We start from the raw sequence: 13,194 nt of genomic DNA, 5'->3' as shown, positions 1-13,194 counted from the left end.
CCACCACCTCTCACTCGAAGGCAATGCTGTCGTCGTTGTCGTTGCCACCATCTAACTCCCTGCTCCTACTCCTTGTCTTGCAGGGGCTACAATTCCTGTTGACAATCTGTTTAAGTTGCGTAAATCTTGGCCAAACAAGCGAACAAACCCAGAGCAAGGCACTGACGGACGGATGGACGGATGGACGTAGCAATGCATGCGAGTATAAACCACTCACTCGAGCTCTGGCCCGCTGTCTGTCTATCGAACTGCATGAACAAGCAACAAACCGACCTCCCAGCCCAATCCAACCAACTGTCTGTTTGTCTGTTTGTCTGTCTGTCTGTCTGCCTGTCTGTCTTTCTTATGTTGTCTGTTGTACTTGCATGCATGTCTTGTGTATTAAAACTTGTCGAAATTTTATTCAATTTACGTGCACTTAAGCGACGATTGTGCATTAAGATATGACGCAAAAGTTGCACACGGCAGTGCCTAATGCCCGGTAATAGATACTGGGGGTACACCTACTATACATTCACATCTACACCCTGCACCCGCATAGACAAAAATGGAAATTTGAAAAAAGAGAGAAACGTAAGTATTCGGAATGCAGCGCACTCTGTATGTGCTTTGCATAATATTATGATGCCTCTACCTACTTATTCTGCGAAAAGTGGGAATCGACAAAGGTCCTACGAATGTGTGCTTCATCCAATACTATAGAAAGCTATGCTTTTTCTTTTTCATTTTTATAATATTAAAAATGTGAGGTATTTGCAAAAGTTTTATGTCCTATAAATAAATTATAAACACATTTATAGTTACATATATTTTGTGATAAATGTTGGTTCATTTATGTAAGAAAACATTTTTTTTTTATTTCAAATAAATGCTCAGTTAAGAAATATTTATAAAAAATACAAAAAGTAACAAAACAATAAGTATTTTTTGTAAAAAAAACACAGTGTGAGGCATTTGCAGAAGTTTTAGGTGATATAAATAAATTATAAAAAACTTTATAAATAAATGTTGGTTCATTTATGTAAGAAAAACATTTTTTCCCCATTTTCAAATAAATGTTCAGTTAAGAGAAATTTATAAACCAATACAAAAAGTAACATAACATTATACTGAATTGTTGTTTGTAAGTGCTTTTGAGTTTTGTTCTGCAGTTTGAAAAATGTAACGATTGTGCGCTTATTTATTATTTTTGCATTTAAAACCAAACTTTAACACAAATACAAATCGTTTATTAATTGTAAAATAAATCAGAAAATAATTTATTAAGTATTTTTAGTTCTTTAAGCAAATGATGAGATTCAATAAATAAATGAAGAATGTGCAAAAAAACACGAAACTTGATTTACAAAATTGTGACTTTGAATTTCTTATTGAAAAATTATAAATAAATACAAAAAAAAGTAAATTATAATAAATTATAGTAGTGGATTTATAGTAGTGGAAAAAATTATTTTTGAGTGCAAACCGTTTGCCTGTCTGATCGCAGCTTTAATCAGTTTGCGTTTAGGTTTTCCAGTTCGAGGTTTCCAGTTGTTCATGCAAATGGTTTACTGGCGGTCTGTTTGATTGTTGGATCCACACCCACGACAAGGTAAATTGGGATTTATTTTTAGAACTTTAATAGGCCGATGCGCACACACTTTTAGTTATATTTAACCCAATAGGCGAACTCTTCTCGTACGTCATCGCATCGTCTTGTTGCGAAAGCGAATATAAAAAGCCGCCTGCCTTTGGCACACGACAGTTCAAGTGCAAGGCGAGCGAGCACTTCAGGTGGAGGAGAAGACGACACAATATGCCGCTGACACAGCTTCTGGCAGTACTCGGCATCAGTTTTGAGCTGGTGATGGGTATGCCGACGACCACACCTCCAGTTTACAAATCGTGCGGCTCCCCCAATGTCACGGGCATGCAGTGCGTGCCCTACGAGCGCTGCAATGAGGGCCTCATGGTCGATGGACACTTTTATCCGGAGCGCAGTCGGACGCTGCTCGACGAGCGCAGCTGCCATTATATGGAAAAGTGTTGTAAGATCGAAAATACGGTAAGCGCGGCTTTTTACAATGTGATATTTTGGCAATGTGGGTGGATAAAAGCGGACAAAAGTGTCTCGAACTTGAAATAAAATCTATTTCTTTTTGTTCTAACTTAAGCTTCAATTTCTTTTCGAAAAAGTAATTTTAAAAATTCATTTCATTTTATTTTAAACTTTTTAGTTTAATACATATTAGGAATTACACATAATTCTGATTTTACACGGTAGATTGGTTCCTAAAAATGTCGTATAAAAAACAGTGTAAAAAAAGACATTGATCATGAATCGTGCTAAATGAAATAAAGTCGTGAAACTACAAGTATAAATAAAATTTTAATTTTCAAACCGTGTTAAATCAAAGCCGTGTAAAAAAAGATCGTGTAGAAACAGAATTAGGTGTATGTTAATAGCACTTTTTGTTGCAACATCAAATTGATTCGTTAAAAATTTTAATAAAATAAAGTCTAAAGTAATGGCATTTAAGCTATTTTTAGTTTTGAGTTTTCAAATACGTGGAATAATAACATTTGAAACAAATCGGTTTAATGCATAACTGATATGTTAAATCGTAATTTTAGATAGCCTGTAAATGTTCCTCACAAATCTTTCAAGCAACTCCTACTTTTGTCCACCTGTTTTGACAACTGTTCACACTGTGCGGCGGCACAACGTTGCGTATGCTTGATTTATAAATCATTGCACAGCTGCCGAGAGGCACGCCGGCCCCTCACAATGCCACAACGGACTATCTGCAATGTGGCTGGCGTCTAGACTCGTGGTACTATTTGCGTCCGCTGGGCTACAAGCAGCAGGAGGCCAAGTTCGGCGAGTTCCCGTGGCTGGTGGCCGTCTATAATGTGAATGGCTCCTATCTGTGCAGTGGGGCGCTCATCACGCCCTTCGTAGTGCTGACAGCGGCGCATTGCGTGCAACGCGAAGCCCTTGAATCGCTTCAACTGGTCGCCGGGGAATGGGATGCGGCCGTGCAGCTGGAACCGCTTCCTCATCAGACGCAACCGGTGGCCGAGGTGCTGGTGCATCCGAACTACACACAAGCGCCCGCCGCTCACAATGTGGCGCTTCTGTTCGCCGGCGCCGGCGGCTTTCAACTGGCGCCACATGTGCAAACAATTTGCCTGCCCCCGCTGCACACTGTCTACAACTATACACAGTGCTATGTGGCGGGTTGGCGGCGCTCCCATTTCGGAGCCAACGAAACGCTGCCAAAGCGTTGGCCGCTCTACGCCCTGCCCCGGGATCAGTGTGCCTCCAAGCTACGTTTGGCCATCCTAGGCAGACGCTACGCCCTCAATGATACTCTGATATGCACGGGAGGGGACAAGGGCGAGTTTGTGTGCAAGGATATGGGGGGAGTGCCATTGATGTGCCTTTTGCCGGGTTGCGATGATCGCTTTGTGCTGGCCGGGCTGCTGGCTCGTGCCGCCCGCTGCGATGGTCCCCAGCTGCTGGGAATATACACGAATATGATGTTTTATCGTCGATGGATCGATCAGAAGCTGAGAGAACGCGATTTGGACATAAGGCAGTATATGGTGTGAAAAATGTGACTAATATTTATAAATAATCTATTGTTTAATGTTATAGTACCCATATATACTTGTACAATATCACAAATTTAATTCAGCGATTTATCTAATGTGCGCTTAATTATAATAAAAAAATATTATTTTAAAAAAGCATTTGTGTTAAAAGTTTTTGTGTATTTTTCTGTTTTAGTTTTCTAGTGCTGGATTTCCACATTAAAGCTGACAGCTTAGAGCTAATGGAAAAATGTTAAAGTATTGACATTGGGGGTCTTTTGTTTTGCTTAAATAAATGGCTTTTAAGGATGGCTTTTAGTGAAAAATACGTGTATTTAAAATTAAAAATTGAAAATTTAGTTTTAATTTACTTTCAATTGTAAAATAAATAACTACAAATGCAGAGCAATTCACATTTAATTTTTTTTTTCCTAAATATTATTTCGAAGATCCAGTGTCTGCTGGATAAGTAAATAAATAAATGACTTGACAAAACAGGTAGCCGAAAGGCAAATAATATTCCCCCACCGGGTCGGAGACGTTAATTAGATATTATTGTAATTTATTTAGATATCTCCTACTTAGGATTTTCTAGCTTACATATAAGATGCTTTTTGTAATTTTTGTATATTTTCCTCCTACGTCGACAGTCAATTTTTGTTGACATAAAATTAAATAAATAATAGAATAATAATAGGAATGCGCTTTATGATTGATATTGGATTCTTTAAATAGTTGCACACTTTGTTTGCTCAAACATCAACTTAGAGTCGCATTAGATATACAAGTATTTCTTGGAAATTTTGCAGCTGCAGTTCTCGCAGTTGATATTTAATATGTCATGTAGTTTATTCTAGCTCGGCTATATAAGTGCAATTTAGCTGCGACATGGCTCAGTTGTTCATAGAAATTTGCAGCAGTCAAGCAAATAGCTCAAGGTAAGAGAAGAGAATTTTTTTGAAACTTATCTTAACCCCTTTAATAGCTAGTAGCCTCTCCCTTGCAGCCATGTTGCATTGCCTGATTGTTTTGCTCGCTTTGCTTGGCCTGACCTTTGTGCTGCCGGTAAATGGACATTTATTCTTATCAAATGAAGAGGATGACGACGATTTTGTGTTTGTGGATCATGAAAGGTGCACGCACTGTGCACATAATTATAGAAATTTCGTCTTCATACTTGATAGAAAGGAGCAAACAGAAGAGCCATCCAATTACTCGGCTGTGGTGCTAATATTGTGGATATTTTTAGGGGTGTTGTTGGCTATTCAATATTGGAGAAGAAAATATATTTAATTAATAGTTAAACTCGTTAGTTAGTGCTTGAAAGAGTAACAGAGTTGTGTACAAATAAATGGGAAAGCTTTTAGAGTTAATTTGTTTATTGCTTAGCAATAAGCCGTTTATACACTCGTATATAGATATTGTACTTGAATTGGATTTAATTTCCTCAATATTGGATGATTCCTATGACTAATCAGTCGAGTTGCTTTCAAATATTCCGTGACATATCCCTTCAACGGTTCCCGTAAGTCCTGTTGAATCATTAATTAATTGAGATACGTTCGATTGGCTCGTTTCAATTGCCAACTTGTTCTTCCCCTTTTTCTTTTATTTGGCGCTCATTTGTCTTGTTGCTGTCTACTGTAGCTAGCTGGCTGGATGGCTGGCTGGCATTGAGGGTCTCGCTTTTTGCTCTCCAACGAATTTTAAATGCTTTGCTCAGCCTTTTGAATTATGGTGACATTTCGCTGGACCTTGCCGCTTTGCATCTGACCCGTCCCCCTCCCCTTCCCCCACCCCACACCTCTGTTGCAGACTTTAGTTCTCACGTCGTCTAAATTGAAAATTGAAAAATTGCTTATTGCAATTTGTTGCCACAATCGCTTGCCCATGGAACATGGACATTCACCAACACATTCACACACATACGGAGCATCCTGGCTGGCACATTGCGCCGAGTACCGTTACACGCTCTTTGCGCTTTTGAACTTCCGTTTGCCATTTGGCGTGGCGCATTTGTAGTGCACGTGCCGCCATCTTACAGTGCCACCTCTGCCGCCCTCTGCTGCATCCTGTGCGAGAATTTAGCAATATATTTTTCCTATTTCGTTTGCCGTTTCGTTTCGTCCTCGTGTCTGGGCAATGGACAGTGCAGCGGGCAAGGGGGCAGTGGACAACGGACAGAGCGTTGAGCGTACGAAGCAAAAGAAAGCAGAAAACTTTTGCATATTTTGTACTTTATGCTTGAAATATTTATGATCTCATGCAATTTGTGGCTTACTTTTGGTCGAGCAACTGTCTGCTTGCTCTTTCGGCTGCCAGGATACGGTTGCCAGGATACGGCAGCACAGGCTACCACAGCGACGTGTCTGCCAATCTGTGAAATATGCTGCTAATGCACTTATTGCCAGGGCCATTGAATTTATGTCCAGAACGTCTCAGACTCGTAGACTTGTGGCCACCACTGCTTTTGATGGCCCGCCATGCACCACTAATTTAAAACAAGTTTTCTGGTTAAAGTTACGGCCATTTACAACTATCTCCAAAGGCACTCAGCATAATTGTCGGTTGACCAGAGTGAAAAGAGTGAGAAGAAATGAAAACAAACCAAATTAAGTCAAAAAACGCAGATCAATACAAGTAGATGGATTTGAACAATCGCAGTAAAAAGGTGTAAAGGATAACTCAAATATCCAAACGGAGGGATTGAAAAGTGCGTTAATGACATTTAAATTCGCTCACATTTATACTCCGAAGTCGAACAAAATTAGAGAAGTTGAGAGTTTAGCGACGTTGGAAATATATTTAGACTTGTATTTCTGTAAAGCATTGAAAAAAACATCAGATAATAGCAGCGATACTAAGAACATAGCACAAGCTATATTATCCTATATTATTAAAAGAAGTAACTAAAGAGAAAAGGAGAAAATTGTAAAAACCAAAAAAAGAAATAATAATAATTTGTAAGCTGTTTAAAATAAAATATGCTTAATACTAATGCATTGTTTAGATGAATATAAAATGTAAAAACTGCAGGCCATAATCTCTGCCAGCCCCTGGCAGAATGTTCAAAATAAACCAAAGGTATTGTTAAATGAGAAAATGTGAAATGTAAGTTGTTTAGTAAATAAAAAAAATAAATTTAAAAAAAGAAGATAAAAACGACACTTTTATATGCACATGGCAAGCAAGTCAAAAATATAAGTACACTCACAAGTGCAAGAAAAAAGGGTCGCTGAAACCCAAGACAGACCATAAATATTGCAAGCATCTGGTGTTGATTGGTGAGATATCATAATCAAATGGAGAGAGGAAGAAGCAACCAATAGGAAATACGGTCCACACACAAATAAGAGGAGGAATTATATATCAAAAGAAAATTAAAGGGAACTTAAAGGGAAAGAGAGCGATGTAGAAGATGTAAATGAAAAGTTAGTAACAATTGTGTATAAAAAAGTAAATTAAAGGCAACTGCAGAAAGAGAGAGATGTAGAATATATAAATGAAAAGTTAGTAACAATTGTGTATAAGCAAAATTTTCAATAATAAAGTTAGTTCATATTTTAATTTAAATGTTTAGTATCTTTTATTAAGGCCCTAATATAAACAATTGAGTTGGTATTTGAAGTCCTCGACTAACTAAGCTGGAATAGCAAGACATTAACTTCAGGTCAACATTGAAAATGGTTTTCCTATAACGTATTATAGTGCCGTGCCTTTTCAACAATCTCGCAATATTGCCAGCGTTTCCCTCAGCTTTGATTGCACAGATTACAGATTTTGACTTCATAGCGATAATCCCATTTATGTTCCTGAAAATCTACACTGCTGCCCATTGCACACCGATTGGTGTTTGACTTTGTGTTTCTGGCGAGGCCCCCGAAGCGACCTGCACAGATTAATTGCCTCACCAGGATTTGGATTTGGATTTGGCTGTCTGTCTGCCTGTTTGTCTGTCTGGCACGTTACGTGTGTGCAATGCACACAATCGAGCACTACAAGGCCGAGGCTGGGCGGTGACAGTCGCCGCTGCGCGCTGGGTCTAAGCTATAAAAAAATCTGGTGCCTAATTTATGGGGCACTAAATGAAAAAGCCCCCAAAGTGCATTTTAAGTTCATTCAGTTGTCCGCTGTGTGTCTGCAACGTCCAGTCATCCAGTCTGGTATTCTGCCTGCCTGCCTGCCTGCCTGCCAGGCGCTGGCTACCCATTCTCAGGAAGGGCAATGCATTCGACTGCCTCGGAGCGATCGTTGAAGCGTCGAAGCATGGCGTGAACATAGGCAGCTGAGGCAGCTGAGGCAGGGGCCCTGTCTGCTGGTCGTTCGATTTGTTTCACATTTCGTTGCATTTGGTTACCAATCGATTGGATTGCTGTGTACGAAATGTTTTCTTTTTATGCCAACGACCGCACGTTAAGATTTTTGGGCGAGGAAAGGGCTCTGTTTTGCGGTACGTATATCGTTTGGCCAAAGTGCTTAATCAATTGGAAGTACTCGTGATGTGGGCATGTGGGCGCACACTTAAAGGGTTCAAGCTCAATGGTCAAAGAACAAAGTCCGGCATTTTATTAGCTGCGGAAATTTTGAACAAATTTGTGCGCCAGTTTTTAATATGACTCCTAGATAGTACATAAGTCACTCAGTTAGCCAACAACTTTCTCTATCTCTTCACCTCTCCGCCCCTCTCCACTCATGCTCTAGAAACTGCATGCGCTTCCGTTAAGGAAATTACCAAACAACGCGCGCATCCGGCAGATATACGGCGCCTGTGGATCTGCTGCGACTTCGCCTGCGACTGCGACTGTGGCTAGCAACGCATCAGCCCCGCTGGCACTTGGCCATCTACGGAGGACGTCCTCGTCGCAAAGGCAAAAGGAAAAAATGAAGTAAAATTAATGAAATGCCTAGCAGCGTTCTATCAGTTGATATCCTTTTTGTGGAATTCCGTTTGTTGCGCTCATTGGGGGAAGCGGGGGGCTGCATTTTTGCTGGGGCTATGCGCGAAATGTTTAAGTAAATTAGGTCTACATTTCATTGTTGGCGCAGCAAGATGAAGAGTGCAAGAGCCAGGGGCAAGAGCAAGGCTGAGTGGGCAGTAAGAGGCAAAACGAACAGGACGACACCTATTAGCCTTTAAATTGAAGGAGAGCTGGTGAAATGTATATTCTCAGTAAGCTACCAATTAATTACTGCATTTATTTTTAATTGAATGTGCAGTTCATATATGGATTCAAAAAACCATCTATTATTATTATTTATTATTTCTGAAACAAATGTGGCTATTGGAAAATATTAAAATCTATTTCCTTGGTTTGAAAAAAAAAAAGCTTAAGAGCTTCTTTATTAATTTTACTTTACTTTGTTAAATATAAATTTAAATACTAATAACTTTTGCATAATCATATCATTCAATCATATTGTTCACATTCAAACAGTTTATTTTGGAAAGACATATAGAAATGGTCGAACTCTAGAATTTTAATGACAAAATCCCTCAATCATAGCTTTTTGGACTGACAATTAAATTTTTTACCACCGGGTTGGAGATCTTCCATTTTTCTCTATCCTTTTTCTCTTTCTCTTTATGCTTAATTACCTGTTATGTAGTATTAATTTTTCTCCTCAACTTATTATTTTGTTAGGTCTATAATGTCTCTGACCACATATGGCTATGAATCGGTGCATAGCTGGCCAAATGGCAAATAATAGACGTTATTCTACAGTTTTTTTTAGGTTTTCTTATCTTTTAAGTTAAGATTATAACGTAATTTATTTATTTATATCAACAAACAATAACTGCCGACATAGAAAGTACAATATACAAAAATTATAAAAATCATCTGATAAGATAGAAAAATTACAATAACAATACAATACTAATACTATAACACATATTTTGTTTGATTAGCAGCACTATTTGTTAATTAAATAAACAAATAAAAGTGATGGTGCAAATAAAACAGTTGAACAGTTTTCTTATCATTTGAATAAACGTGTCTCATCATCAGGTAGTTATTTTTGAAGAGCTAATAAAACAGAGGCAGCTAGCCAAAAAGATATCTGCAATATTTGAACAGTTGTGTAAATAAAACTGTGAGGAAGTTGCAATGTTGGTTGCACACCCGCCTGCCTTTCTGCCCTTCTGCCTATCTGCCTATTTACCGGCCATAAAGCCTTTCCCACACGGTTTAGTTTTCATCATTTTCGTTATTTTAATCATAACTTTAAACACACTCGACTGCGCGCCGACTAAGACAAGTGGGCCAGCTAAGAAATGTGGCATCTTCAGCTCAGTATACTCATCAAACGTGTTGTGCAGTCACAGTGGAGTTGTCAACGTTTATTTCTGGACTATCATATTTCAATCACAATACCCAGACTAGGATATTTTCATCACAATTTATCCATCAACCTTCCCAAACATTGAAAGCCGTGCCTTAACTTGCAACTCTGTGTGCAAGACAATTTGAAAATATCTTCTCAGTTTTATTTATATGTATATTTCGATTTTTAAAAGGTTTGTATTGAAGATAATTCCATATATTTTATTCGCAATTACTTAAAGAAATGCATGAATATATTGTATTCTTAATAGCAGGCGGTTTAATTGACTAATTGGCGAGAGCAAAAATGTGCTTATGAATGGTAAAATTATTTAAAAATTAGTATCATTTGGTAAATGCAGTGCTTTGGAAAATAAATAACAGCTACATGTGAATTTTTCAGAGAATGTAAAACTTAGGGTAAAACGAACTTTTTAAAGTATGAAAGAAGATAAGATTGTAAATATTTGGGTATATTTTTCTCATTCTCAGTACCTTCACGGAATTATATTCCTGATATTAATCATGAATATATTTTGTTTTCAATTCAATATGTGCTTACATTTCTTATAGAATTAATGGCTTGAATATAAGTTCAATATTTGTAACATAACAGAAATATTTTCTGTATCAGAAACAGAAAACAGCTAAGCATAAATGTTTTTGAACACAAATTTCTTTTGATAAAGGTAAATTAATATATAAAGCAGTGTCCCAATACATCATATACATAAATGCTTCTCCTAAAATGTTTATACGAATTGATTTTCTACAATTTTCCACTGTACGCCGCATATCTTAAGCTGACGAAGTCACTTGAGTTGTGGTTGCGGAAAATACATAAATGAAATATTTTCGGAAACTATATATTTACTCTTTTTTTCCGCGAAGCAGAGATAGATTCGTGTATGCCCTCGTATTCTATAGGATTGCCAGTCTGAGCGCCTTGTCTCGAAATTGTTGGGTCTGCTGACGTGGCAGTGCGCGCCCTGCCAAAATTTTCATTTCAATTTTCCAGCATTTTTATTTAATCTTACTTGAGGTGCAACGAATGCGTTCGAGTGTTTGCCTTCGCAGCAGGGCTTGGGGTCTCTTATTTGTAGTTGTCTGAGTTGTTGTGCAGCCACATTGCTATAACTGCACGTATTGCCATTGCTTGTTAACATTTAATATGGATAAATGCAAAATGGGAAATATATTTGATGCTGTTTGGCTTCAAATATGTACTCGTACATGAATGTTTGTAAAGCTGCGAATATTTGCATAGATATGTATTTTTTAATCAAAGTAACCCACTCAAAGGCAATGTGTAATTTAATTTGTTTCAATTTATTTCAGTTACAAGCTTGCTGGGCGGTGGGAATTGAAACTTTTTTAAGCTATTGATTTGCGTACTGAGGAAGCTATAGGAGTGCATAATTACTTTTTTTATGCTGCGGAATCGGCCTGCATTTGACATTCCAGTCATCCGGGTCATGTACAGCTAGAATTCCAGGATACTAATGCTTTTTGTTTTAAATTTTATGTTTTTTGTAATTCTTTGGCAAATATTAATGCGTACGAATTTACATTTCTAACGTTTCCACAAACAATGTCATTCATTATCTCAACATGTTATATGTTTATGATATATATTTCCAACGCACAGACGTTCTCATGTGAAACTTCATTTGAAAGATTTTAAAGACTATCGAATTATTGTTTCAAAATCTATATTTTGATTATGATTATAATTTATTTTAAGAAAGTTGTTTTTTTGTCCATATTAACATTGTTCGATGATGTTTTTTTTTTTGTTTTTAGCATAAATAGCAACAAGCCATGGGGATATAAAGCCCAGCTGAATTTTCTCGTTGCTCGGCCAAAGATGTGAAATAATTGTTAAGCAAGTTCTTCGCCAAGCGGAGTTGAGTCAGCGAGCAACTTTTGCTATTACTTTGCCATTGTTGCCAATGCTGTCGCCTAGAAGTATGGAATGACAAAAGTTAAGCCAACAAAACTGTTATGCTCTCTGCCTTGAGCGTGGGTGGAGGGGGCGGTTGGGGCTGGGTTTTGGCTTGGCAGAGGTGGCTCTTCGCTGCTTCCTGTTTGCCACTTAGACAGGCGTTCGACTCGATTCGAGCACCTTTTTCTTTGCATATTTGTTTTGCAAACTTTTCAATTGCTTGCAAAATTTCACACAAATAAAGGCACGCAAACATACAGACAAACAAATACCTTCACACACACAAACACACGCACACACGCATACTAAAAGCTGAAGTGTCGTTGCACAAAAATAATTGTGTGTGTTTGTGTTAGTCTCTTGGCTGTTTTGCTTCTTCTTAGCCGATAGTTTTTGTTTCATGTTCGTTTTTGCCTTTTGCAATTTGTTCCCAATTGATTTCAAACACTTCGAATTTATTGGTTTTCAAAAAGTTTCTGAATTTTATTGTTTCCGCTAATTCTTTTGTCCAGTTGCAGACGCCAAGCAGTCAACCGGTCAGACAAACATTTAGTTTCCAGCAGCAACAAAAACAACGCAGGACTCAGCTGGGTGGTGGCATATCCCTGGCTTGCTTTACATCCCCAGGCTCAGCAATGAAAGTGGCCAAGATATATGCATAAAAGTTGGGCCGGATATGAAGACCATAGAATGAAGAGGGTTTTTAGTCTGGTGATAAGAGTTAAGTGGCTGCATTGCCAAGAAAAGTGGGTAGTTTAAATGAAAAATAAATGGTAGATAAATATTGCAACTAGGGGAACTTGAAACCTGGCTTAATGACTTGGAAAATTATTCACATACTTGCATGGCTGGTGCTTATATGTGAAAATAGTTATATATACATATATAAAGGATCGACTTGATAGGATGCATGTTTTTTCTATAAATAGTAGAATTTAGCTTTGTGGAAACAAGTTATATGAACCTAGTTGGAAGATAATTTTTTGTTAAATTCATAATAATTTTGAATATACAGCAATATTTGGACAACCAGCTATTGTCCGAAATACTAAGATTCTGGTTTGCCGAGATATAGAATGAAATTTAAAAAAAAAAAAATTAAAAACTTAAAAATAAAATTATAATAGATGATCTTTTATAGCATCGGTCTCGTATAATATTTCCTGATTAGAGACAAATAGACAAATTCTTAATAATTATCAACCTAGTAACTTAACATTACGTTCTTTTTTGTATAGTTGGAAAAAACAAATGGCTTTCTCTAAGGACTTTAAACTTCTCGATAGCAATTATTACCGTGTTGTAGATTCTTATCTTCATCGATTCCAATTTGAAAAAAAAATTGTTCAG

At 37.5% G+C, this 13,194-nt stretch overlaps 1 protein-coding gene and 1 long non-coding RNA gene across 3 annotated transcripts; both read left to right on the top strand.

The window, feature by feature from the left end:
* The first annotated feature begins 1,795 nt into the window (after window positions 1-1,795).
* On the top strand, window positions 1,796-3,594 carry LOC115626089 (phenoloxidase-activating factor 2). Its single transcript, XM_030521342.1, has 2 exons — window positions 1,796-2,044; window positions 2,740-3,594. The coding sequence occupies exons 1-2, from the start codon at window positions 1,796-1,798 to the stop codon at window positions 3,592-3,594; spliced, it is 1,104 nt and encodes a 367-aa protein (XP_030377202.1).
* Window positions 3,595-4,469: 875 nt separating this feature from the next.
* On the top strand, window positions 4,470-4,949 carry LOC115626155. 2 transcript variants are annotated; one of them, XR_003995569.1, is made up of 2 exons: window positions 4,470-4,514; window positions 4,583-4,949. It is a non-coding gene; the product is annotated as an uncharacterized LOC115626155 (long non-coding RNA). The 2 variants fall into 2 exon arrangements; XR_003995568.1 differs by having other exon boundaries at window positions 4,494-4,514; window positions 4,562-4,949.
* Window positions 4,950-13,194: the final 8,245 nt, after the last annotated feature.

This window comes from Scaptodrosophila lebanonensis, unplaced genomic scaffold (assembly GCF_003285725.1).
Source record: "Scaptodrosophila lebanonensis strain 11010-0011.00,11010-0021.00 unplaced genomic scaffold, SlebRS2 tig00000080-arrow-pilon, whole genome shotgun sequence".
Taxonomy (NCBI): Eukaryota; Metazoa; Arthropoda; class Insecta; order Diptera; family Drosophilidae; genus Scaptodrosophila; species Scaptodrosophila lebanonensis.
Note: the sequence above shows the minus strand (reverse complement) of the source record. Positions and strands in the feature narration are given on the sequence as shown.

Bases quoted from the DNA above. Each gene is read 5' to 3' on its own strand.
- LOC115626089 (XM_030521342.1), top strand. From the start codon at position 1,796: ATGCCGCTGACACAGCTTCTGGCAGTACTCGGCATCAGTTTTGAGCTG. The intron at 2,045-2,739 runs GTAAGCGCGGCT...ATCATTGCACAG, and splicing joins GTTGTAAGATCGAAAATACG to CTGCCGAGAGGCACGCCGGC.